The sequence below is a fragment of the Balaenoptera ricei genome, chromosome 4 (genome assembly GCF_028023285.1).
Source record: "Balaenoptera ricei isolate mBalRic1 chromosome 4, mBalRic1.hap2, whole genome shotgun sequence".
In the NCBI taxonomy this organism is placed as follows: domain Eukaryota; kingdom Metazoa; phylum Chordata; class Mammalia; order Artiodactyla; family Balaenopteridae; genus Balaenoptera; species Balaenoptera ricei.
Genome location: NC_082642.1, coordinates 93,851,188 through 93,878,852, shown reverse-complemented (window position 1 = coordinate 93,878,852; position 27,665 = coordinate 93,851,188). Strand labels below are relative to the sequence as shown.

General features: G+C 41.5%; 1 protein-coding gene across 5 annotated transcripts in view; it reads right to left on the bottom strand.

The window, feature by feature from the left end:
• Positions 1–27,665, bottom strand: part of ILDR1 (immunoglobulin like domain containing receptor 1) — a 78,369-nt gene that overhangs the window by 31,158 nt on the left and 19,546 nt on the right. Inside the window, exons 6-8 of one of the 5 annotated variants that reach the window (XM_059921004.1) lie at positions 22,034–22,165; positions 21,024–21,815; positions 7,183–8,621 (exon numbers count right to left, since the gene is read on the bottom strand). In XM_059921004.1, the coding sequence (XP_059776987.1) occupies positions 8,602–8,621; positions 21,024–21,815; positions 22,034–22,165 (944 nt within the window). In that variant the 3' untranslated portion in view covers positions 7,183–8,601. Of the gene's footprint in view, positions 1–7,182; positions 8,622–20,259; positions 21,816–22,033; positions 22,166–27,665 lie in introns of those variants that run through there. The other 4 variants (XM_059921003.1, XM_059920999.1, XM_059921001.1 and 1 more) reach the window with 4 other exon arrangements.

Here is a 27,665-nt window from a genome sequence, read left to right as displayed (position 1 = left end):
CCCTGAGGACACAGCTGTCGTAAGAACATTGAGAAATGCATTAATGAAGGTAGTACCAACGTATTTGAAAAGCACCACAGTGGCTACCTTCTGTAGGTCAGAGATGAAGGTGGAAAATACTGATATTGAAATAGATTCTGTGATTTCAATAAGGATGATGGCAGCTTGGGATCGAAGAGATAATAAGTGGCACCAAATTGCCAGAAACAACTTGGAGCTCGTTATTTTAATAGGCAGAAGAGCTGGTGTGGGTAATCAATTTGGTTTGACCCACAGGAACATTTGGCATTGAATAACTGATCATAGGGTCACTAGCGCTGAAATTAGGAGGATCATCATGCTTACCTGGGTAAAGAAAAATTTCTCTGAAGTAAAGGCCCTTTGGTGAGCATTTACATAGGACACAGATATTCTCACACTCTGAGTTCATTCTGAGAGATCCCGTCACATACCTCCTTTTCCAGACCAACTTGTTACCAATCCTCATTATCTTATTCCTTTCATGTCCCCGACTATCCTGCCAAATCATTAGCCCCTGTCCATGCATTACTATAGAGCTTCTCCACAGGCCTGCTTTCCTGTGGGCAAAATGAGATGTCCTGTTTAAAATTATGCCCATTGGATGGAATTTCCATTTTATTTTGCTGAAGGGTCACTCCTTGGTGGGGCTGCTGCATTGCAGAAGTCATCTCCAGCTGTCATGCAAAACCATCTATGAACTAGGCTCAGATATTTTTCAATCAACTGGCCATGGAGAGCACTTCATGCGGCTTAAGTATAGTATGAGGGCAGGATGGCAATGCAATGGGAGTAGCACACCAGGAGAGAGAACTACCTGCTCATCCAATTTACACTTGCTCAAGCCCAGTCCCAAATATACCATGTGATGCAGGAGTGTTACTGGGCATGCCTGACTCTATGGCTTAGTAGATTGGACACCCAATTCAGGTGGGGCAGCTGTTGTTTTACAGTCAAGTGAGTGTTCAGTCTTTACCACAGCCCAATAGGAAGCCAAGAGTTCTCTTTCAAAATAAGGATAATAATAACTTTTCAAAATAGGTGTGATTTTACTCAAAAACCCTATGGGCCTCTACTCTGAATCTCCTATCAGGGCTTTCACAGAGTCCATACAGTATCTTGATCAGTCACAGGTATTTTGCAAACCATTGGACTCACTGGTCATAAATAATCATCTACATTCAAACTAGGAATGTCTTGAGAGTAAAGGGGGCACTAGTAATAAATATGCTGGGACAACAGGCATAAATTTCTTGTCCACTTGCAGTCAATTCCTGTTCGCACCCCAATCTCAGGCAACCCCTAATCTACTTTCTGTCTCTACAGAGTTGTCTTTTCTGGATCATATGATATGTGGTCTTATGCATCTGGGTTCCTTCACTGAACATATTGTTTTCGAAGTTCATCCATGTTGTAGCACATATCAGTTATTTGTTCTTTTTTTACTACTGAATAGAATTCCATTGTATGGATATACCATATTTTGTTCATCGATTCACCAGTTGATGGAAATTTGGATTTTTTTCTACATTTTTAGTTATTAAAAATAAGGCTCCTATGAACATTCATGTACAAGTCTTTACATGAATATATTATTCCTCTTGGGTAGATGCCAGGGAGTGAAATTGCTGGGTCATATGGTAAATTTATGTTTAATGTCTGTTTTTCTTTTTTTTAACATCTTTATTGGAGTATAATTGCTTTACAATGGTGTGTTAATTTCTGCTTTATAACAAAGTGAATCAGCTATACATATACATATATCTCCATATCTCCTCCCTCTTGCATCTCCCTCCCACACTCCCTATCCCACCCCCCTAGGTGGTCACAAAGCACTGAGCTGATCTCCCTGTGGCTGCTTCCCACTAGCTATTTTACATTTGGTAGGGTATATATGTCCATGCCACTCTCTCACTTCATCCCAGCTTACCCTTCCCCCTCCCTGTGTCCTCAGGTCCATTCTCTATATCTGCATCTTTATTCCTGTCCTGCCCCTAGGTTCTTCAGAACGATTTTTTTTTTTTAGAATGTGTTTTTTTTTTAATTGACAAAAGGCATTTCAAAGTGGCTACATCATTTTACATTTCTATCAGCAATTATGAGGATTCCCATTTCTCCATGTCTGGGCCTCCACTTATTATTGTCTGTCTCTTTTATTATCATCATTCTAGTGGGTGTGTGGTTTTAATTCGTATTTTCCTAATGACTAATGACATGATAAAGAGCATCTTTACATGTGCTTATTAGCCATCTTTGTTTTCTTTGGTGAAATCGCTATTCAAATCTTGTCTTTTTAAAAATTGGGTTCTTTGTCTTCTTATTGAGTTATGAGATTTCTTTATATATTCTGGTTAGAAGTATTTTATTAGAAACATGATTTGTCACTATATTCTCTAAGTTTGTGGCTTGTATTTCCATTTCCTTAATGGTGTTTTTTGAAGTGCAAAAGTTTTAAATTTTGATGAAGTCCAATTTATAAATTTTTCTTTTAAGGATTATGCTGTTGGTGTCATAACTAAGAACTCTTTAAGTAATCCAAGGACACAAAGGCTTTCTACTACCTTTTCCTCTAAATGTTTTACAGTTTTAGCTCTTACACTTAAGTCCACTGTCCATTTTGAGTTAACTGCTTTTGTGTGCTATGAATTAAGGGTCTAAATCCACTTTTTGGCATGTGGCTATTGGCAAATGACCCAGCAGCATTTGTAGAAAAGACTATCTTTTCCCCATTGAATTGCCTAACTAGCTTTGCCAAAAATGAACTTACCATAAATATAAGGATTTATTTCTGGACTCTCAATTCTGTTCCATTGATCAATATGTCTCTATCCTTATGTCAGTACCACACTGTCTCAATTATGGTAGCTTTATAGTACATTTTAAAATGGGAAGGTATAAGTCCTCCAACTGTATTTTTCAAGATTGTTTTGACTATTCTGGTAATCAGTCTTGCCTACCTAGAATAAATCCCACTTGTTTGTGGTGTATAATTATTTTTGTGTATTAAAATATTTGGTAATATTCTGTTAAGGATTTTTGCATCTAAGTTCATGAGGGATGTTTGTTTGTAGTTTTCTTTTCTTTTCTTTTTTTTTTTTTTTTGGTCATATCTTTGTCTGGCTCTGTACTGTCTTCCTGAATGAGTTGGGAAATGTTTCCTCTTCTATTTTCTGGAAGAGATTGTGTAAAGTTCGTTTTAACTACCCTTTAAAGGTTTGATACAATTATCCAGTGAGACTATCTGGGCCTTGAGATTTCATTTTGGAGAGCCTTTCAATTAAAAATTCAATTTCCTTAATGGTTATAGGGCTATTCAGATTGTCTATTTCATCTTACTTGAATTTTAGCAGTTTGTGGTTCTTAAGGAATTGTTCCATTTTTTTTTCTAAGTTGTCATATTTATAAGCATACAGTTATATGTAGTACTCACTTATTTTTTTTAATGGCTGCACTATGTGGAATGATATATCTGCTTTCATTCCTGATATTGGTGTTTTGTGTTCTATTTTTGTCAGTCTTGCTAGAGGTTTACCAAATTCATTATTTTTTTGAAGAACGAACTTTTTGTTTCCTTGGGGTTTTTTTTTTTCAGTAATTTTTTCCTATTTCCAATTTTATTTTCTGTATTATCTCATTCCTGCTGCATGCTTTGGGTTTATTTTGCTCCTTTTTCTAGTTTCTGGAGGACAGATGTTATTGATATGACACCTTTCCTCATTTTAAATGTAAGCATTTAGACCTATAAATTTCCCTCTCAATACTGCTTTAGTTGCATCCTACATACTTTAAGTTGCGTTTTAATTTTTATTTAGTTCTACATACTTTTAAATTTCCCTTGAGACTTATTATTTGACCCATAATTATTTAGAAGTGTGTTGCTTAGTTTCCAAGTGTTTTGAGAGTTTCCTGTTGTCTGTCTTACAGATTTCCAGTTTGATTCCACCATAGTCAGAGCACACATGCTTTATTATTTCAATTCTTTTATATTTGTCAAGATTTGTTTTATGTGTGTTTTTTTTTTCCTACTTGGTCAATGTTTCACAGGAAATTGAGAAAAATGTAGTCTACTGTTGTTGGATGGTCTGTTTTATATATGTTAATTAGATCCTGATGATTGTGTTGTTCAGATCTTCTATATCCTTGTGATTTTTTGCCTAACAGTTCTATTGGTTGCTGAATGTGAGCAGTGTTAACGTTCCCAACTATAATCATACATTCTTCTCTTTCTCATTTCAGCTTTAACAGTTTGCCTCATGTATTTGAGGCTCTGTGGTTTATACACATTAGTATATCGTGTCTTCCTGGCAGATTTATCCTTTCATCATTATATAATATCCCTTTTTTTCTCATAATTTTCTTTGCTTTGAAGGCTACCTTATGAGCTATTAATATTGTCACTGCTTTTTATTTCTCTATTTTTTTAAAAAAAATATTTATTTATTTTTGGCTGTGTTGGGTCTTTGTTTCTGTGCGAGGGCTTTCTCCAGTTGCAGCAAGCGGGGGCCACTCTTCATCGCGGTGCGCGGACCTCTCACCATCGCGGCCTCTCTTGTTGCGGAGCACAGGCTCCAGACGCGCAGGCTCAGTAGCTTTGGTTCACGGGTCCAGTTGCTCCGCGGCATGTGGGATCTTCCCAGACCAGGGCTCGAACCCATGTCCCCTGCATTGGCAGGCAGACTCTCAACCACTGCGCCACCAGGGAAGCCCTATTTCTCTATTATTAATCTGTACATAGTATATCTTTTCCCATCCTTTTACTTTCAACCTACCTGTGGTTGAATATGAAGTGAGTTTCTTATATGCAGCATATAGTTGGATTCGGTTTTTTAATTTTTTAATCTACTCTGCTAATCTCTGTCTTTTGATTGGTATGTTTAGACCATTTACAATTAAGGTAATTATTGATATGTTAGCACTTTACGATGCTATTTTATTATTTAGTTTCTACTTGTTTCCTTTGGTTGTTGTTGCTCTTTATTCTTTTTTCTTGCCTTTCTGCAGGTTATTTGAACATGTTTTAGGATTCCATCTTAGTTTATAGCACTTTTGAGTTCATCTCTGCAGTTTTCATAGTGGTTGCTCTGGGTGCTGCTTGTAACTCTGTACTTGGTATCACAGTGTTTACCATTTAAAATGAAATATAGAAACCTCACTTCCAATTAGGTCTCTTTACCTTCCCCACCTTTACATATCATTGTTAACTCATTGCATAACTTCTATTTCTTTTGTGAGATTTTTTTCCTTTTGGGTTTTATAAATCATATTTTATGATTGAAACAAATTATAATACCATCTAATACTCAAAAAATGTCTACGGTCTGGACTCATATTTCCGATCTTTCTATTGTTTCTTCTTGCGTTCTGATGCTTAAGTTTCCTTTTACCATTTTCTTTCTGTTTGAAGAACTTCCTTTGTCCAGTCTTTCCAGGGTGTATCTGCTAGTCACAAAATCTTTTAGTTTTCATTCATCTGTGAATGTTTTTATTTTCCCTTCATTTCTGAAAACTAGTTTTGCCAGATATAAAATTATGGGTCAACAGTTATTTTCTTTCAGTGCTTAAAAAAATATTTGGCCATTTCCTTTTTCATGATTTCACATGAGAAATCCATTCAAATTGGTGTTTCCCTATAGGGAATGCATTGTTTCTCTCTGGCTGCTTTCAGGATTTTTTTCTTTGTCTTTAGTTTTCAAAAGTTTAATTATGATGTGTATTGGCACGGATTCTTTGGGTTTATCCTGTTTAGAGTTCATTCAGCTTCTTGGATCTCTATGTTGATGTCATTCATCAAATTTGGGAAGTTTTCAGTCATTGTTTCTTTGAATGCTTATTCATTTCCCCACTCTTTCTCCTTTACTTTCTGGGACTCCAATGAAATGAATGTTGGATATTTTGTTATTGTTCCACAGGTCCCTGAGGCTCTGGTCATTTTTTTCCCAATCATCTCTTTTCCATTATTCATACTGGGTGAATTCTACTGTTTTGTCCTCATGTTCACTGATTCTATTCTTCATCATCTCCAGTCTTCTGTTGAGCCCATCCAGCAAGTTTTAAATCTCTATTGTATTTTTCAGTTCTATAATTTCCACCTGTTTCTTTTTTGCATAACTTCTATTTCTTTTCTGGATTTTCTACATTTTAATTTAAGACAATTTGTAATTGATTGTTGTAGCATCTTTATAATGTCTGCCTTAAAATTCTTATCAGATAACTCCAACATCTGATTCCTCTCAGTGTTGGCATCAGTTGATTTCACTTTTCATTCAAGTTGTGATTTTCTAGGTTCTTGATTTATATCCTGGACATTTGGTCTATTGTGTTAGGACAATCTGGGACCTATTTAAATATTTTATTTTACACGAATTTACTCTATTTAAGTTTAACACATGAGTCTTAGCCTACTTTTGTGGGCTGTGATTCCAACAACAGTTTAATTTTCAGAGACTTTGTGACTGCCTGAGGGAGGCAGGTGAGGAAATCCTTCTATTAGTAATCCCCCCCAGCCCCCCGCCAGCTACCCAGGTTTCTCTGGGCAGGGAGGAGAGATAAAGTGATTTCTGGGACCAGGCTGCTAGCTACAGGGCTGCTAGCTGTGACAGGTTCTTTTTCATGATTCCGCCAGTCAGCCCTAGTGTCTCTGGGCAGAGGAGGAGAGTCTCTGGCCCTTGGGGACAAAGAGGCTTCCCCAGGTGGGCCACCTGCTTTACCTGGGTGTCTCTTACTGGTTCCTCCCATCCACATCAGTATCTCTCCATAGAAGAGAGGAGTCTCTGGCCCAGCAGGGTAGGAGAATGCTTCCCCTGGTCACTTATTTTTGGCAGGACTCCCAGTTGTTCCCCCTTGCCTGAGGTTGTCAGAGGGACTCCCACTACAGGGGGAAGAACAAGCTACTAGACTACTTTCTGTTGCCAAGTGGGAAGTCAGAAAAACATCAGGTCTGGGTGGCTGCCTTCTGTTGGTTGGGGGACACAAGATGCCCTGCCTCTGTGTTGTCATCTGGTCCTGGGTTCCCAAACCAAATCGTCTTCTTCTTAGCACCCTTCAGAGTCATCTTTTGCTTGTCTCTTGTGTCATTTCTAGGATATATAAAGTTGTGCTTAGGGAGGAGGAGCAGGGAAAAAGAGGTCTATGCCATCTTGTCCAGACCAGAAGTCCCTCAGCTACTGAATTATCCATTAAAATTTTATTTTTTCTGTTTTACCAATTTAGACTCAGTTACATTATGGATAGTAAAAATCCCAAAGACACCTTTGCACAGTGCAGGTATTTAAACAATATTCTCTAATATGTAATTAATGAGACTGGGAGAAACAATGGATGTTAATACAAAAGGATCTAAAATGAGCTTAAGGCCATACACATAAAGATACTGTTGAACACGCACACGCGTGCACACACACACACACACACAAACACACACAGACATGCACATACTTCCTTTCAGGCCATCTACTTACAGTCTGCTCAAGGAGAGTCTCTACATGAAGCACAAATGGATTGATGAAGCCACCAGAAGGGGCTGAGGAAAATGAGAGAGACAGGTAGGGCCTATTACAGAGAGGCACAGACCCTTCCTCCTGGGGCACTGAGTAGTAAAACCTGCCTGGATGCCTTTGCTTGGGGAATAACTCTGCAAGGCTGAGTGGTGCCAGGAGAAAGGTCACTCCAAAATTATCAGGTTGGCCTGGCTCTTCTCTGAGCTTTAGTCGGGAAGAAGGCTTAATTTCATCAAGTGCATCAAAATAGATGTTTGGGGCAGAATCCTCAGGCCAGTAGGTTTCACTTACTTCTTCTTTACTTATGTACTGTGTTGTTCCCAAGAAGCATTTAAAGTGGTTTTAATGGATGCATGTTATATAGGAAAATATAAATTACATATAGGCCAAAAAAAAAAAAAAAAGGCAAGAAGAAAACAAAGGACAGGAATAAGACTGGTGCAAAAGTGCTTCTCTGTGACTTTCTACACACGCAATAAATAGCCTGTGAGAGGGCACATTGCTGGAGTATTTCCTGTGCCATCTCTGAGTGAACCCTCAAAGGCATTCAGGACCAGGCTTGGGGGCAGTAAAGTGGACTCGTAACATGGAGGGATCCTCTAGATATGCTATAGGGGGAGACAAGTTTCCATGGAAATTTCCCTATAGTACTCCATAGATTTCCTGCTCCTAAGAGGAGCAGGAAATGTTTGATTTCCTCTTAAAGATTCCTGAGTTCTCACTTTGAGAATGGCCACAGTTCTGAGCAGTGTAACCTAGTTGAAGACTCAGGCTACTAAGTTCCTGAGGGATCACATCCCAGTTAGAATTCATTACAAGTCTGACTATCTAAATATGCAGGGTGTGTACCAAGGCTAAAATTACAGTCATTAATTCCTCAAATTTTGTTTATAAAATTCTTCTATTTGATTCTCAGAACCTAAGCCAAAACTGTTAGATACAAACTTGCGGTGTCCATCTCAAGTCAGCTGGAATGGCCCCTCCCAAGTCAGCTGGAAATCTAGGTGATGCTGATGACACGCAGGAGCTGAGAAGTAGCCACAGAAGCAGTGTTGTGCCTGGTGACTAAATGACCACACTCCTTCCACTATGGGAGCTCTCTCTCTCCTGGGGAATAGAAGAATATACAAAAATCCAGTCAGCTGGGCTCTATTGTCTATGTATACAATACACAAGTAGGCTTGATTCTGGTGCAAATCCTCAGTGAATGGTGGCTGCTGGGACAGCAGCTCTGAATCTAAAAATTATTTCTTGACTTGTCATGAAGCCAGTTTCTCCCCTTGGCTTATGTTTCTCATCTTTCTACCTCGCTGGAGCCTCCCTCAAACACCTTTAATTTCTGAAAATTTCTTAGAGTCTCATTCACTCTGCTTTTTGCTGATTTTTAACATCTTTAAGTCTCTCTTAGATCGAAAAACAAGGTACCCTGTTCCATTCATGAGTCCCTCTCTCTATCATTTATTCATGAAGATATGGCCCAGTTTTCCTTTTCCCATTTATATTCTCCTGAACCATCTGTTCTCAGCCCTTGTCTAAAAAGTTAAGCTTCACACCTTGGTATTTCTCTGATGTTATTTGTTCAGATCACTAATTACCTCTTCCTGACCAAACGCGGTGGCTTTTCTTCAGAAGTTATTCCACTTGATCTTTTGGCTTTCTCATCTTGCACTATGAAGGCTTCAAGAACTATGGTTTTAATTTCTTGTATTTCTCTAACTTTGTATTGGAGGAGATTATTTTTATTTCAGTTTTGAATATCTACAATGTCATCTATGAATGTGACCCTTCTTGTTTGAAATGGCAAGATAAGGTATCTGCCTCAAAACATACTGTTCAAAATGTATATGTATGTACTATATTCATGTTACTATAAAAATTTTTTGTGTTTCCATTTTATCAAGAAAGTGAGTTTTGAGAGCATGGTTTCTAATCAAAATGCTGTGGGATGCGAGACTGTAGCCAAGATGGCAGAGTAGAAAGGCCCTGAGCTCACCTCCTCTCATGAGCACACCAAAATCACAACTATCTCCAGAACCACCATCAATAAAAAACAAAACAAAACAAAACAAAACAAAACAAAACAAAACTGGAACCTACAGGAAAAGATCTCCTACAACTAAAGATATATAGAAAGAACCACAATGAGACAGGTAGGAGGGGCAGACTTGCAATATAATCAAATCCCATACCCCCTGGGTGGGTGAACCACAAACTGGAGAATAATTATATTGCAGAGGTTCTCCCACAGGAGTGAGAGTTCTGAGCCCCACATCAGGCTCCCCAACCTGGGGATCCAGCACCAGAAGATGAGCCCCCAGAGCATTTGGCTTTGAAGGCCAGCTGGGCTTAATTGCAGGAGCCCCACAGGACTGGGGGAAATAGAGACTTCACTCTTAAAGGGAGTACACAAAAGCTCCCATTCACCAGGATGCAAGGCAAAAGCAATCCTTTGATAGGAGCCTGGGCCAGACCTACCTGCTGGTCTTGGAGAGTCTCCTGGAGAGGTAGGGGTGGCTATAGCTCACCCTGGGGATATAGACACTGGTTGCAGACATATTAAACATTCAGCCACATGAACACTCCTGGCAGCTGCCATATTGGCTCATTAGAGTCAAGACCTGGGTCCAACCAACAGCCTGTAGGTGCACTAGTGCTGGGACATCTCAGGCCAAACAACTAACTTGGCGGGGACACAGCCCCACCCATCCACAGACAGGCTGCCTAAAGACTACAGAGCCCACAAAAGCCTCTAGACACAGCCCAGCCCACCAAAGGGCCAAGACCCAGCTCCATACACCAGTGGGCAGGTACCAGCCCCTCCCACCAGGAAGCCTGCACAAGCCTCTAGATCAGCCTCACCCACCAGGGGGCAGACACCAGAAGCAAGAAATCCACGATCCTGCAATGCAGACCAGATCCTACCCTGGGACCACCTGGACCCTGGCCCTGCCCACTGTCATGCGAATGCAAACTTCAGGACACCCCAGACCCCATACCCAACTGTGTCAGGAACTGCCCCCCTTCCACCAATGGTCTGAAACAAGCTCTGAGATCCCTAGACCCTGCAGCAAGACTTGGGAACTAGCTCTGCCTGCCAGTAGTCTGGCACTAACCCCAGGATCTGGCTTCACCTGCTAGTGGGTGTGCAACAGCCCCAGAATCTTCAGGATCCTGACTTTGCCCACCAGGGAGCCAGCACTAGCCCTGGGGAGCCCACTTGGATTCCAAAACCAGGCACCTCATGACTAGACCACACTAAACAGCAGGCAGCAGCATCTGTACAAGACAGGGGCTGACACCAACCAAACTAGGGGCCAACCAAGCCTACCAGACTGCCCACATAGCCTGCCTCAACAGAAGGGCCCACGTAGCCCTCTTAGGGGGAACCCCTAGAGAATACAGCTTGGGTAACAAGAGGGGAATGCACTGCTAGGACCCATAGGACGCCTCCTACAGAGGGCCACTTCTCCAAGTTTGAGAAACATAACTAATATACCATATACACAAAAATACAAATAGCAACTTGGACAAAATAAGGTGGCAGAGGAATATGTTCCAGACGAAGGAACAAGATAAAACCCCAGAAGATGAACTAAGTGAAGTGGAGATAGGCAATCTATCTGAGAAGGATTTTAGAGTAATACTCATAACGATTATCAAGGAACTCAAGAAGAAAATGGATGCACAGAGTGAGAAGTTAGAGATTTTTAACAAAGAATTAGAAAATATAAAGAACAACCAAACAGAATTGAAGAATACAATAACTGAAATAAAAATATTTATTTACAGATTGCTGTATAAAAACCTCATGGTAACCACAAACCAAAAATCTATAATAGATATACGCACAAAAAAGAGAAAGAAGTCCAAACATAACACTAAAGGTAGTCATCAAATCACAAGAGACGAGAACAAAAGAAGAAAAGGAAAAAAGACCCAGAACAAATCCAAACCAATTAACAAAATGGCAATAAGAACACACATATCAGTAATTACCTTAAATGTAAATGGACTAAATGCTCCAACCAAAACACATAGACTGGCTGAATGAATACAAAAACAAGACCCATAATATATGCTGCCTACAGGAGATTCAGTTCAGATCTACAGACTGAAAGTGAGGGGGTGGAAAAATGTATTCCATGCAAATGGAAGTCAAAAGAAACCTAGAGTAGCAATACTTATATCAGACAAAATAGAGTTTAAAATATAAAGACACTGGCACAGAAACAGAAATATAGATCAATGGAACAGGATAGAAAGCCCAGAGATAAACCCACGCACATATGGTCACCTTATCTTTGATAAAGGAGGCAAGAATATACAGTGGAGAAAAGACAGCCTCTTCAATAAGTGGTGCTGGGAAAACTGGACAGCTACATGTAAAAGAATGAAATTAGAACACTCCCTAACACCATACACAAAAATAAACTCAAAATGGATTAAAGACCTAAATGTAAGGCCAGACACCATCAAACTCTTAGAGGAAAACATAGGCAGAACATTCTATGACATACATCACAGCAAGATCCTTTTTGACCCACCTCCTAGAGAAATGGAAATAAAAACAAAAATAAACAAATGGGACCTAATGAAATGTAAAAGCTTTTGCACAGCAAAGGAAACCATAAACGATGAAAAGACAACCCTCAGAATGTGAGAAAATATTTGCAAATGAAGCAACTGACAAAGGATTATTCTCCAAAATTTACAAGCAGCTCATCCAGCTCAATATCAACAAAACAAACAACCCAGTCCAAAAATGGGCAGAAGACCTAAACAGACATTTCTCCAAAGAGGACATACAGATGGCCAAGAAGCACATGAAAAGCTGCTGAACATCACTAATTATTAGAGAAATGTAAATCAAAACTACAAGGAGGTATTACCTCACACCAGTTAGAATGGGCATCATCAGAAAATCTACAAACAACAAATGCTGGAGAGGGTGTGGAGAAAAGGGAACCCTCTTGCACTGTTGGTGGGAATGTAAATTGATACAGCCACTATGAAGAACAGTATGGACGTTCCTTAAAAACTAAAACTAGAACTAACATACGACCCAGCAATCCCACTACTGGGCATATACCCTGAGAAAACCATAATTCAAAGAGAGTCATGTACTAAAATGTTCATTGCAGCTGTATTTACAATAGCCAGGACATGGAAGCAACCTAAGTGTCCATCAACAGATGAATGGATAAAGAAGATGTGGCACATATATACAATGGAATATTACTCGTCATAAAAAGGAATGAAACTGAGTTATTTGTAGTGAGGTGGATGGACCTAGAGACTGTCATTCAGAGTGAAGTAAGTCAGAAAGAGAAAAATAAATACCGTATGCTAATACATATATATGGAATCTAAAAAAAAAAAAAATGGTCATGAAGAACCTAGGGGCAAGACGGGAATAAAGATGCAGACCTACTAGAGAATGGACTTGAGGATACGGGGAGGGGGAAGGGTAAGCTGGGATGAAGTGAGAGAGTGGCATGGACATATAGACACTACCAAACGTAAAATAGATAACTAGTGGGAAGCAGCCACATAGCACAAGGAGATCAGCTCGGTGCTTTGTGACCACCTAGAGGGGTGGGATAGGGAGGGGGGGAGGGAGAGAGATGCAAGAGGGAAGAGATATGGGGACATATGTATATGTATAACTGATTCACTTTGTTATAAAGCAGAAACTAACACACCATTGTAAAGCAATTATACTCCAATAAAGATGTTAAAAATATATATATATATATAAAGACACTGACAAGTGTCCTTGTCCTTATAAGAGACAAGGACACTACATAATGATCAAAGGATCAATCCAAGAAGATAAAGTAATTGTAAATATATATGCACCCAACATAGGAGCACTTCAATATATAAGGCAAATGTTAACAGACATAAAAGGAGAAACTGACAGTAACATAATAATAGTGAGAGACTTTAACACCCCACTTACATCAATGGACAGATAATCCAGACAGAAATTAGTAAGGAAACAGAGGTCTTAAATAACACATTAGACCAAACGGACTCAACTGATATTTATAGAGCATTCCATCCAAAAGCAGCAGGTTACACATTCAAGTGCACACGGAACATTCTCCAGGATAGATCACGTTAGGCCATAAAACAAGCCTTGGTAAATTTAAGAAAATTGAAATCTTATCAAGCATCTTTTCTGACCACAATGCTATGAGACTAGAAATCAACTACAAGAAAAAAAACTGCAAAAAACACAAACACGTGGAGGCTAAACAATATGCTACTAATGGATCACTGAAGAAATCAAAGAGGAAATTTTTAAATACCTAGAGACAAATGAAAATGAAAGCACAATGATCCAAAACCTATGGGACACAGCAAAAGCAGTTCTAAGAGGGATGTTTATAGCAATACAAGCTTACCTCAGAAACAAGAAAAATCTCAAATAACCTAACCTTATACTTAAAGCAACTAGAGAAAGAAGAGCACACAAAACCCAAAGTTAGTAGAAGGAAAGAAATCACAAAGTTCAGAGCAGAAATAAATGAAATAGAGACCAAAGAACCCCACAAAAACAATAGAAAAGACCAATGAAACTAAAAGCTGGTTCTTTGAAAAGATAAACAAAATTGATAAGCCTTTACTCAGACTTATCCAGGATCATAAGAGAATACTACGAGCAACTCTATGCCAATAAAATGGACAGCCTAGGAGAAATGGACAAATTCTTAGGACGTACAATCTCCCTAGACTGAACCAGGAAGAAATAGAAAATACGAACAGACAAATTACCAGTAAGGAAACTGAATCGGTAATTTAAAAACTCCCAAAAAACAAAAGTCCAGAACAAGATAGCTTCACAGATGAATTCTACCAAACATTTAGAGAAGTGTTAACACCTATCCTTCTGAAACTATTCTAAAAAACTGCAGAGGAAGGAGCACTTCTGAACCCATTCTCTGAGGCCACCATCACCCTGATACCAAAACCAGACAAAGATATCACACAAAAAAGAAAATTATAGGCCAATATCACTGATGAACACAGATGCAAAAATCCTCAACAAAATACTAGCAAATCAGGCTTCCCTGGTGGCACACTGGTTAAGAATCCACCTGCCAATGCAGGAGACATGGGTTCAAGCCCTGGTCTGGGAAGATACACACGCCTTGGAGCAACTAAGCCCATGCGTCACTACTACTGAGCCTGTGCTCTAGAGCCCGTGAACCACAACTACTGAGCCCATGCGCCACAACTACTGAAGCCCGTGTGCCTAGAGCCTGTGCTCTGCAACAAGAGAAGCCACCGCAATGAGAAGCCCATGCACCACAACGAAGAGTAGCCCCCACTCGCCACAACTAGAGAAAGCCCGTGCACAGCAACAAAGACCCTATGCAGCCAAAAATAAATAAATAAATAAATAAATAAAAATACTAGCAAATCAAGTCCAACAATACATTAAAAGGATAATATACCATGATCAAGTGGGATTTATCCCAGGTATGCAAAGATTTTTCAATATCCTCAAATCAATCAGTGTGATATACCACACATTAACAAATTGAAGAATAAAAACCATACGATACAATCATCTCAATTGAAGCAGAAAAGGCTTCTGATACAATTCAACATCCATTTATGATAAAACCTCTCCAGAAAGTGGGCATAAAGGGAACATATCTCAACATAATTAAGGCCATATATGACAAACCCACAGCTAACATCATACTCAATGGTGAAAAGCTGAAAGCATTCCCTCTAAGATCAGGTACAAGACAAGGATGCCCACTCTTGCCACTTTTATTCAACATAGTTGTGGAAGTCACAGCCACTGCAATCAGAGAAGAAAAAGAAATAAAAGGAATCCAGATGGGAAAGGAAGTAGTAAAACTGTCACTGTTTGCAAATGACATGATACTATACATAGAAAATTCTAAAGACACTACCAGAAAACTACTAGAGCTCATCAATGAATTCAGTAAAGTTGCAGGATACAAAATTAACGTATAGAAATCTGTTGCATTTCTATACACTAACAACAAAATATCAGAAAGAGAAATTAAGGAAACAATACCGTTAAAAAAATAAAATACCTAGGAATAAACCTACCTTAAGGGGGCAAAAGACCTGTACTCTGAAAACTATAAGGCGCTGATGAAAGAAATTGAGGATGACACAAACAGATGGAAAGATATACCATATTCCTGGATTGGAAGAATCAGTATTGTTAAAATGACCATACTACCCAAGGCAATCTACAGATTCAATGCAACCCCTATCAAATTACCAATGACATTTTCCACAGAACTAGAACAAAAGATTTTTAATTTGTATGGAAACACAAAAGACCTTGGATAGCTAAACTAATCTTGAGAAAGAAGAACGGAGCTGGAGCAATCTCACTCCCTGACTTCAGACTATACTATAAAGCTACACTAAACAAAACAATATGGTACTGGCACAAAATCAGACACATACTTCAATGGAACAGGACTGAAAGCCCAGAAATAAACCCATGTACTTATGGTCAATTAATCTACAACAAAGGAGGCAAGAATATACAGTGGAGAACAGACAGTCTCTTCAACAAGTGGTGATGGGAAAACTGGACAGCTACCTGTAAAAGAATGAAATTAGAAAATTCTCTAACACCATATACAAAAGCAAACTAAATGTAAGACTGGATACTATAAAACTCCTAGAGGAAAACATAAGTGGAACACTCTGACATAAGTTGCAGCAATTTTTTTTTGGATCTGCCTCCTAGAGTAATGGAAACAAAAGCAAAAATAAACAAATGGGACCTAAATAACTTAAAAGCTTTTGCACAGCAAAGGAAACCATATACAAAATGAAAAGACAACCTACAGAATGGGAGAAAAATATTTGCAGGCAATGCGACCAACAAGGGATTAATTTCCAAAATATACAAACAGCTTATACATCTCAATAAAATAAAACCCCAATAACCCAATCAAAAAATTGACAGAAGACCTAATTAGACATTCCTCCAAAGATGACACACAGATCGCCAACAGGCACATGAAAGGATGCTCAACATCACTAAATATTAGAGAAATGCAAATCAAAACTACAATGAGGTATCACCTCACATTGGTCAGAATGGCCATCATCAAAAAGTCTACAAATGATAAATACTAGAGAGGGTGTGGAGAAAAAAGAACCCTTCTACACCGTTGGTGGGAATGTAAATTGGTGCAGTCACTATGGAAACAGTATGAAGTTTTCTTAAAAAACTAAAAATAGAGTCACCATATAATCCAGCAATCCCACTCCTGGGCATATATCTGGAAAAGATGCAAACTCTAATTTGAAAAGAAACATGCACCCCAATGTTCATAGCGGCACTATTTACAATAGCCAAGACATGGAAGCAACCTAAATGTCCAGCAACAGATGAATGGATAAAGAAGATGTGGTATATATGCATAGACATAGAAAACAAACTTTATGGCTACTAAAGGGGAAAAGGTGGGGGAGGGATAAATTAGGAGTTTGGGATTAAAATATGCTACTATATATTTATAAAACAGATAACCAACAAGGACCTACTATATAGCGCAGGGAACTATACTCAATATCTTGTAATAACCTATAATGGAAAAGAATCTAAAAAAGAATATATATACAAATATATATATATATATATATATACACACACACACATATATAAACAAATAATATATATAAAACTGAATCACTTTGCTGAAACTAATACACATTGTAAATCAACTATATTTCAATAATTTTTTTCTTTTTTTTTGGCCACATCACGCAGCATGTGGGATCTTAGTTCCCCAACCAGGGATCAAACCCATGCCCCCTGCAGTGGAAGCATGAAGTCTTAACCAGTGGACCATCAGGGAAGTCCAATAAATTTTTTTTTAAAAAGATGTGGTATATATATACAATGGACTATTACTCAGCCATTAAAAAGAATGAAATAATGTCATTTGTAGCAACATGTATGGACCTAGAGATTATCATACTAAGTGAAGTAAGTCAGACACAGAAACACAGATATCATATAATATCACTTATATGTGAGATTAAAAAATGATACAAATGGACTTATTTACAAAACAGAAATAGACCCACAGTCATAGAAAACAAACTTATGGTTATCAAAGGGAAAGGGGTGGGGGATAAAGTAGGAACTTGGGATTAACACATACACACTACTATATATAAAGTAGATAAACAACAAGGACCTCCTGTATAGCACAGGGAACTATATTCAATATCTTGTAATAATCTATAACAGAAAAGAGTCTGAAAAAGAATATATATATAAAACTGAATCACTTTGCTGTACACCTGAAACATTGTAAACCAACAATACATCAATAAAAAAAATTTTTCTTGGAACAAAAATGCTGTGGGATGAATGCTCTCTGACACAAAGGAAAGCAACAAAATGGGGCCAAAGGAAGTTGTACGGGGCTTTCTAAAGAAAAGACATTATCAAAGAATAGATATTTTACTGAAAGTAGAAGAAATTACCATAATCTAAAATTTTTTAAATTAAATCAAAGAGTCAAGAAAAAAGAAAAAGATCTTGGATTCTCTACAGCAAGTTTGAGTTTAGCTTGGAGAGGAAAGAATGCAGTAGCTTTCTCTTGCATTAGAACAGGTGTGTACAGGCCAAGATTGGAACAAATCAGCAATGCCTTGGGAAGCCCTTTCTGACAGAGCAAGAGTAGAAAGAAAGATGATCGATTTGAAGGATACCACAAACACAGGGGCCACTCAGTCTGAAACCCCTGGAGTTTAAAGCTTGATATTACCGCTTCTTATATTTCTGAGACTGTTGACTATTGGTGGAGTGAAAAGACCACCAGACACGCAATGAGATCTTGGCTGGAGTCCTGGTTCTGGAGTCAAATGGAAGATACCTCAACATAACTTCTCTTTTCTCATGGGCACTGTGCAGACAATACTCCTTACCTAGTTCAGTTCCCATGAGATCATTTACATGCAAGGCCTTGCCTGTTGGTATCTACTTGTTAAACATTACTCTATAGAGAGACTCCATTTGAGCCAAAAGATTTTTTGATTAATTCATATTACTCTGAATATTCAATAAAGTATTTTTAATAAGTATTTTGTAAAAAGTTATGGTAAAGCTGTAACTGTTGAAAGCTTGATTTAAGAAAATAGTGATACATCTTATCAGCTCAATTTAAGAAACTCAAGTTATATATAATCAAAGATCACCACCTAGTGGCCCAATTGTACTATAACTTCTAAAGTTAGCTGCAAGCTCCAAAGACTTCAGAGGCTAGAAGGTGTGTGGAAAGCATCCGGCCCCGCCAAGGAGAGGAGCGAAGAGAGATTTTGGGCCCACTAAAAGCATTCAAAATTCAAGTTACAAACAAAATAAACAAAACACGGTGCCCTTCAAACGAATCAACCTTCCAAATCAAGCTTTGGTCTTGGGCCTCTGGTCACTCAGAGTATGAGTGGACAGTTGAATGGGATAAAGTAAAGTGATAACTATTTTGGAGATAAGCTCAGAGAAATCCAAAACACTGAAGGCCTTTACAATTATCTTAAGTGACTTTGCCTCTCACAAGCAACTTTACAATCAAAAATTTGGTTTGCTTGTGATAGAATTATTGGTGTGTACATCTTGATGATAAGGAAGAAATAAAGTCACAAGAAAACATCATTGCCCCACATAATCTTCTTCTAATTAGGCAGCATGAGTTATTGAAAAGGGCATAGTCTTGAGTCAGAGGGCTTTGTTCAAATTCTGGCTTCACTCCCTATTGGCTGTGTGACCTTGAGCATGTTACTTAACCTCACTGAGCCTCACAGGGCTATCGCAAGGATTAAATGAAATAAGCCTTATTCTGGTATCCAAAACATAACTGGTGCTCCTTTTACCCTTCTCTCACTTGCAAGAAACCATATAATTTAGAAGAAAATAAAGAAAAAGTTTAACTTAAAAGAAAATAGGGTTTGGATTTGAAGCCGAAAGCTGACTTTTAAATTACATTTTTCTGTTAAAATGAAGATAAGAGACTGTCTAGTAATCATATGACCAAAGTAACAGTGGTTGTCCTGGCTCTGATTGATTCTGTATTTTCTTTCAGGGTGTAATTTTCTCACTGGTAACATGGAAGAAAGAGTTGTATCCACCGTAAAATGAACATAATAGTACAAACCTCACAGGGTGTTGAAAGGATTAAATGAGATGTTGCCTAAATGTCCATAGCTCAGTACCACTTAGTAAGGATACTACTAAGTTTCATTATTACTGGTCTTTGCCTCTCTCGTGGGACATCTGTGAGAATATAATTGCCATTGATTATTTCAGAAATGCCTGCGGGCTTTTGCTACCTTCCTCACAAATCACTCTTTCACCAAGGTTCTTCCCTAGAAAGACCAGCACTGGGGCTCTCATAAGGTGCCTGTTTCTTTGTACACACTATGCAGATGATCGGTTTTAAAGCAAGTTCACAGCAGAACTTGCATTTCCAAATGAGAGTTGTATCCTTCAAAGTGCGTGAGAGATTAAAATTCTATTCCTCTAATATCCCTCTACTCTGGGAACTTCCCTCACAACCTACTACATATCCCTTTATCTCAACAGAAGCAAAACAGAAAAAGGATTTTAGTCGAATAGAGAAATAGATTTTTGTGGGTAGCCTGTAGGTTGGTTCTGAGGCAGTTCATGAGTATTTCTGAGCAACAGCCAGCATAACTTTGCAAAGTGACAACATAGAAGGAATACTGTCATTAGGGTATATTAATTACAAGATGATATTTTAAAGTCACATCTTAAAGGGGAAAAAAAGGTCTATATTTGGAGGCGTAAAAAGCCTGCATCCCTCTTTGTGCCCCTTTCCATCGGCACCTTGCCTGTTCACAGAGTCCTAAAGTTTTGACCCGTATTTGGGATATCAGGGTTTTTGGGGGGTTTTGTTTTGTTTTGTTTTTGTTTCCCTAAATCACTTTAACGATACTTTCCGGAGGGGTTGGGGGTGGGTCTCAGGCCCTTGCACACTGACTTGCAGCACCCAGAAGTGGCACAAGTGTCCTGTCAGGCCCACGGTTCTAATTTGGGGTATGGAAATTGTTGCTAAGTAAAGCAAGGCAGCTATGACAGGAAGTAAAGCCTCAGCCGGTGGAAGCCTGTGCTGGAGTTCTAGCTCCACTACTCACAAGGCGCTTAATTATTTGGAGCTTCGTCTCCTCACCCGTGAAACGGGGGGACCCGGCCCGACTGGCCTCAGCAGACTGTGAAGCATCGCGCCCGGAGTCCCTCCCCTGCTCTTGGCACTCACGGGTCCCTTCCGGCTCTGCAAGAGGGGTCTCACCACGCCCAGAGGGCCAGCGGGGCAAAACAGAGATGAGGGACCCTCCGCGGCGGCAGGGGACGTGGCCTGTGTCAGCCTGGCTGAAGGGTCCTTTCTGCCCACGCCCGACCCTCAGCGGGAAGCCCCAGGCTCACCGAGCGCCTCTGCACACTCCCTTTTTTCCTGCCATTCTTGCCTGGGGTGACATCCAGCGAGCGGTAGCTGGGTGGCTTCTCCTCAGGCCAGTTTGGGGAGCGCGAGCGGCGGCGGCGGCGGCGGCGGGGCCCCCAGTTCCGGGGCTGCCTCTCCTTCTCCTCCTCCTCCTCGGAGCTCCAGGAACTGAGGCCGGAGGGCAGCGGAGGGGAGTAGCTGCGGTGCCGGCGCCTCTGGTGGCCCCGGGCGCTGCCCTGGGGGCTGGGCCCGCGGGGTCTCTCTGGGTAGCGGCTCCGGAGAGGGGGGCGGTTGGGCGGCCAGCGGGCCTCGCTGGACGAGGGGCCGTCGCTGAGGCTGTCCCTGTCTGACCAGGGCGTGGGTGACCCGCGCTGCCTGGAGCCGCGGCGCCTTCCGCTCCACAGTCGGCCCAGCTCCCTTTGCTCCAACGCCCAGCGCTGAGGCTCCGGGTCCCGGTGCTCCTGCTGGAAATCAGAGTAGCGGTGTTGCCTCCTCCCCTCCCTCAGATCCCAGGGTCCGGGGGGAGGCGGGGGGAGCCACTGCTGGCGGGAGGAGTTGCTGGTCCTCCGCAAAGATGGCAGGTCTCTGACCAGCGGGGGCAGGTGGATGATTCTGCGTTCCACGACCTCAGAGCCCAGGGAGGACAGCATGCTGCGGGGATGGCCAGATCTGCCTTGGAGGTCAGCCGGCAGGGGCTGGGCTGGGTTGAGGTTCCGCAGCTCTTTCTCCAAATACTCTAGGACACCGTTGGTGATGGGAGGGTGAGCGGTGGTCTGGGTCACTGGCACCTCTGGGAGGCTGGATCGCAGGGACAAATCTGAGTGAAAATAAGGAAAAGAACATGCAGAACTGCTGGTCCAAAACACGCTCCTCAGAATCAGGGCACCAAAGTGCCACCTTATTAGCTTGCATCTACCCCCTCCCATCCTCAGTCGTAAAGATGCCCACCATATTGGTCATGAAGGCCCCAATGCAGCCCATGCTCCTACCCTTGCCCTTTACCCTCTCCCACCCCAAATCTCTGGCAAGGTTTACCTCGCTGCAGCAGTGGGTTCATTGGATAAGATGAAAACTGGGAGCTCCTGTCCGCCCCCCAGTACAGGGGTTTTTCGATCATCTGAGGGCCTAGGGCCTGAGCCTGCTTCATGTAGCGGTGGTGGGCCAGGGCTGCAGGGGGAAAAGGAGAAATGCAGACCCTCAGCCAGGGCAAGGCCCACACCTCCCACTTCACTTCTCTCCACCTAGCAGCCTTGCCAAGAGGCCACTTTCTCTCTTCAAAGTTTATTGTGACCTCTCTCGCATGGGAGTAAGAGTTAAGGGAAGTAGTGAATCAACTATTCCTTTGGCAAGGAGCTGGGAATAAATTCCCTAGCCAACACTGCAACTCCTGCACACTAGGAAATATATCTTAAAACTTGACTTCCTAGTCTTGAAAACATTTCATTGTTCTGCCCATTTCCAAGGTCACCTAAAATGTATAGGTAGATACATAGGTATTAGCAGGCAATGAAATTTCAGGCCATAGGCCAAATATAGAAGGTACAGATGCAAAGGGCTTAGAGGAGGCGTTAGTCAGGGGCTGCTTGGGAGGACTGCCTGCTCAGAGTGGAAAAAGAGAAGGACGCAGATGCTGAGGTCAATGGGCAGAATTACTGGTAAAGGGAGAGGGACTGAAGAACGTTTCTAGCTGGTAATGCCAGCCCTGGGTGGGAGAAAACCAGGGGGAAGAAGGCAGAGAATGCAAAAAAGTTGAAGTGGATCCTTTCTACTCTTCTCCTCACTTTATTAAGTATTGGGGTTTTCCCTAAGTAGGGGGACTCTCTAATGGGTGGGGTAGAGGCAGAGAAGGGAGAAGGGAAATACCATTTCCTTTCAGGGCAAAGAAAATAATACAAAAAAGCAGCACAAGGGATCCATAGAGATGTTTCTCCAGTCCCTTAGGTGCAGCTGGTCTGAAGCACACAACCCACAGCAAGTACAAATTAAAAACAAACGCATCTAGTTGTTTTTGTTCATGAATTTCTATTTTGAGGTAATTGTGACCAAGGGCACATGTCTCCCAAGCTCCCTGTCTATCCATGCATGTAGGAAATGTGCTTGTGTGCTTAAGTGCAGGAAGTGCCTGCCAGCTTGGCACTCTCACCTCCTCCTGGGTTCCTCAAGCCCTGTGGCCACCCCTAAAGCAGCAGGGCTCTGCCAGAGGCTTCCTCTTACCGCAGTAGGAAGAGGTAGAAGACAGGCATTCTGGACCCAGCTGCATAGCTTGGGGGATTTGCTGAGGCCAGCAGCTAAAGGGCCATCTGGAAGGCTACCCAATGGCTCTAGTATGAAACCAACTTCCAGCACAATAGGAAGTGGTTTCAGCCAAGCCCCCAAAAATGTTTGGAGCCCCAGCCCTGATGGTGAGTCACAGCCCAGCATGGAGGAAATCAGATGCAAACTTAGAGCAGCTCACCCAGCTGCCACATCTTCATGCCAAAGGACAGCACTTCAGACCCTCTGAAGATAGGTTCACTTGCTCAGCACTTTCCTCTCCCTCTTGCTAACAGGTGCCTCCCCCAGCTCCCTATACGTGGCATCTTCAGCACACACAATGCCCTCCTTAATATGCGCCAGTCACTTTACATGAGCTAACTAATCCTCAGAGAAATCTCTTAATATGAGAATCAGATGAGGAAGTTAGGCTTACAGAGGTTACCTTCCCAGCCCAATGTCCCGCAGCTGGTGACTGGCAGAGGCAGCATGTGACCCGGTGTCTGTCTGCCACTCAAGCCTGTACTCTTTCTGCCAAACCACAGAGTCCCCAGACTCCTTTATTTATGTGATAAAGCAAAAAGAAACAACCTAAAAACAAAAAACCCCTTCCCTAGTGGTAGTGCCTCACTTTATTTCTCTCCACTCAGCACCACACCATTCAAAACCCACTTCAGACTAATCTCTGCTTCCAAGGCCTGGGGACATCTGATTCCATTGGGAACAACCCTACCCACCCCCTGCCCCTCTGACTGAATCTTGGTTTCCTCCAGATGGTACCATTCCCCCTTTGGGCCACTTCCTTCTTCAACTCCTCCAATTCAATAGGAGGGAAAAGGAGAGTTGGGCTTAACTCCTTGCTCCCCAAATGACTTTTTAATTAATGGGACCCCCTGCAGAGATGACTCCCTAGAGACCCTCCCAGATCCTCCACGAGCTTTCCTGTCAAATTTTTACATATTCCCAAGATTAACCCACCTGCTCCCTTCTCAGCTGCCATAAACTTTTTCCCAGGGTCCCTCCTTTCCCTGATTCACTGGAACTGATGAGCTGGGAGTGGAAAAACACAGCCTCTGAGCTTCTCCCTTGCCCTCCTGTCCCTGGAAACAGCTCCATGGGGAAGTCTAGACTATCTGGGGTTTCTATTGCTCACCTAATGGGGGAATCAGGCAATAAAATAAGAAACACGGAGAAATTAACAAAGCTTCAGGACTCCTAATAAGTTATCTCTGAACCTCAGTGGTGTAAAGTCTGCCTTGGTCACCTTTAAGGAGCTAGTTAAATATACAGACTCCTGGATCCTGCTCCCAGACTGACCTTCAGTCTAATACAAGGTAAGAAAATCCATGTTTTCAACAAGCTCTCTGACTTTAATGCAGGGAGTCAAACTGGAGTTAACTATTGTGGATTCTCAACAACATTCTGAGAATTATGGTCCTCAGGGATAGGTTTCCTTAAACACAGGTTTTGAGGGTCACGTGGACTTCAACGTGAATCCCAGCATGTATTAGCTGTGTAATTTTGAGTGAGTTTCCAGAGTGTCTGAGCCCAATCTCCTCATCTCTGAGCTGGGGATAATAATACCTACTTCACAAAGTTGTTGAAGTTAAATGAGGTAATGCACATGAAATGCCTAATACATGACAGACAGTCAATAGCTCATGGCTCTCACTGTTACAATAAATTGTTAAAATAAGTCGCTTCTTTCACCTTAGATCTCATAGAAGACAAAAAGTACACATTTGGAGACTAAACCACCAAAAGCATATTCATCCTCATTTCTGAGGAAAGCCCAGGGCATGTTCTTTAAAATGACCCTTTTGTGGCGGAAATAACACTCAACACCTCCCCTCCGGCAGAGACCTGCAGCCAGCCTCCTCTGTGTGCATCACCCATGGTGCCCCTGAGGACCTCCAACTTCTTACTATTCCTTACCACCCCCTCTCTGCTCTTACAGTGTGTTCTTCGCCCTCCCTGACCCATGGTCACACATTCCTTTTTTGCATACATACACTGGCAGTATACACAGTATAGCAACTTGACTGGCAGTCCTTTCACTGACATCCTCAGGAGCACCCTAGAATCTCACGCCCCTTGAACTCTTGCCATTTCAGCTTTAGGGAACCACCAGTCAATGATTCCTGGGCCCACACTGGCTGCACAGTCAAGCAACCGACCTCATATAGCCCTTCTCCCAATGTGCGTAGATCTCCTTGACTCATCTAGCGACCCTGCTGCCCTCCTCCAGAGCAGCAGTTTAAACTTCTCATGTCTTCCCCTCCCTATGAACTTTCAGCTAATGACATGTCTTTGTTGAGGAAGAGGAACCAGCCCTGGACATGGAATCAAGAGATCTAGGTCTAGTCCAGGGCTCATCACTAACAAGCTGTGTGTAATGGTGGAAAAGTCTCTCTAGGCCTCACTTCCCTCAGCTGAGGGGATGGGGAGGTGGGTGGCATAGATCAGAGATTCTCCGTGCGGCCTATAGCCCACTGCAGGGTGCACCTAGGGGTTCTGTGGGGAGGAGGGTCAACAAGCAATCTAGGGATGGAAGTTGTTTCTCCAGTTCCCACGGAAAAAAAAATAAGGTTCAGTGTCAATAACTTCCATCTTTAAGTTCTACTGTAGGTTGTTTACTAGTACTAAGTGAATTACCAAGGATTACTAAACTTTGGTGTCATTTTCATTTTTCTCCTCTCTGGTCCTCTTTTAACTCTCACTGGAAAGTAGGAGCAGGTTGGAGAGGTGGGCTGTGGTCTCGGAAGCTCAAGAATCACTGGCATCGTTCTCGAAGCTGCCTTTTGCATCTAGAATTTTGATGTGCTGAAATCGAGACAGGCTGGCGTGAGCGCGCCCCCTCAGCTCCTTCCCTTACACTTTAATCATCTTCCAGGTGTTAACAACTTCCCCTCTCTCTTCAGAGGGCAGGTTTCCTTTTCCTTTTCTCTCTAAAGGTGATCCTTTCACTGTAAGCCTGATGTCTCTCCCACTGGCTCCATCCCTTCTCAGTCATCGCCTCACTTCACAACGCTTCCCTTCACTCTCTTTCTATTGGCCTTGGTTCTCTGTCTACAAATATGCTTAGGGTTACCTTATTCTAAAAAAAATCAACGATCACATACACCCTCTTCCCCACCCAAGTTGTTTCCTTGACAACTCCTGCCCCCTCCATGTAATCTCCTCTTATCACCTAATTTCTCAGGACACACTCCCCAGGTGACTCACTTTGAAAGTGATCTCATCTGCTCAAGTTCAGGGATCTTTATTTGTGGCCCACATTTCTTTATTTTACCAGTTCTTCTAAATGACCTCTAACCTCTAACCACTTAGGAGAAACCACTTTCTCCCAGAACCTGTTTATCAGCTTACTGACAGTGGATACATTTATCACTTGGGCTGACTGGGTCCCTAGCCCTGACTGTTTTGAGTACCCCACAGACCTAGGGATTCCAAGAAAGTATCTTGGGAGAGTTTCTCTCCTCTCGGTCTGCATATTACTGCTCCAGTGGCAGTGACTTCTACATGGCATGTCTCCCAGAGGCCTCTGAAAGGTAGGGAGCGCCATGGCCCAATATTGAGTTCTCTGCTATTTTTCTTCTCTTGAAGGAGTTCATTGGTATCTCAGCCAATCCCATAGTGATCTACACAGATAGGTCGTGGCAGCCTCTCTCGTGGGAAATTCAGGTGCTCATAAATCAGATGAGCACAAATGCAACGCTGCACTACTTCTGCTACTTACCAGCTGTGTGACTCCTCTGACCTTCAGTCTCCTCATTGTTAAATAATGATGATACCTGCCTTCTAGGGTTGTGAGGATTCAAAAGGGAAATATATGCAAAGGGCCCACACACACCAGACATCCAATAAAAGTTAGTTCTCTTTTCCTGTAAGACAGCAACCTCAGAACATAGGCCTGAAACTAGACTCAGACCATTGACCTTCTTGACCTTGTAGATTAGGTTTTGTTTCTGTCTTAAGAGCCAATTTCTTATTTTTTTCTTTTGAAAGTTTTCCTTTCAAATGGACCAAAATGATAAGAGTGGTTATATCTGGGTGCTTAGATTAGTCCTTTCATTTTCCTACATTTCAAATTTTCTACAATTTAATACTTTACTTATATCATCAGGAAAAGGAAATCTTACTTTGAAAACACAAAAACTCCTTCCATTTAAAGCTGTTGATTCCATCTCTTTAGCAAGGAAAGATCTTTGTAGAATAATTCTTTTTCTTTTGCCTTCACCAAATTTTTTACGGCATATCACAATTCTGTTTTAAAAGGTCAAACTTAAGCCCAAAGAAAGATCACATTAGAGCAAGATCTTCTTCTGCCCCCTCTTTCCTTTGCCTAAAAATGAGGCTCTCAAAGTGTGGCCCCCAGACTGGCAGCATTGCATCACCTGTGAACTTTTGAGAA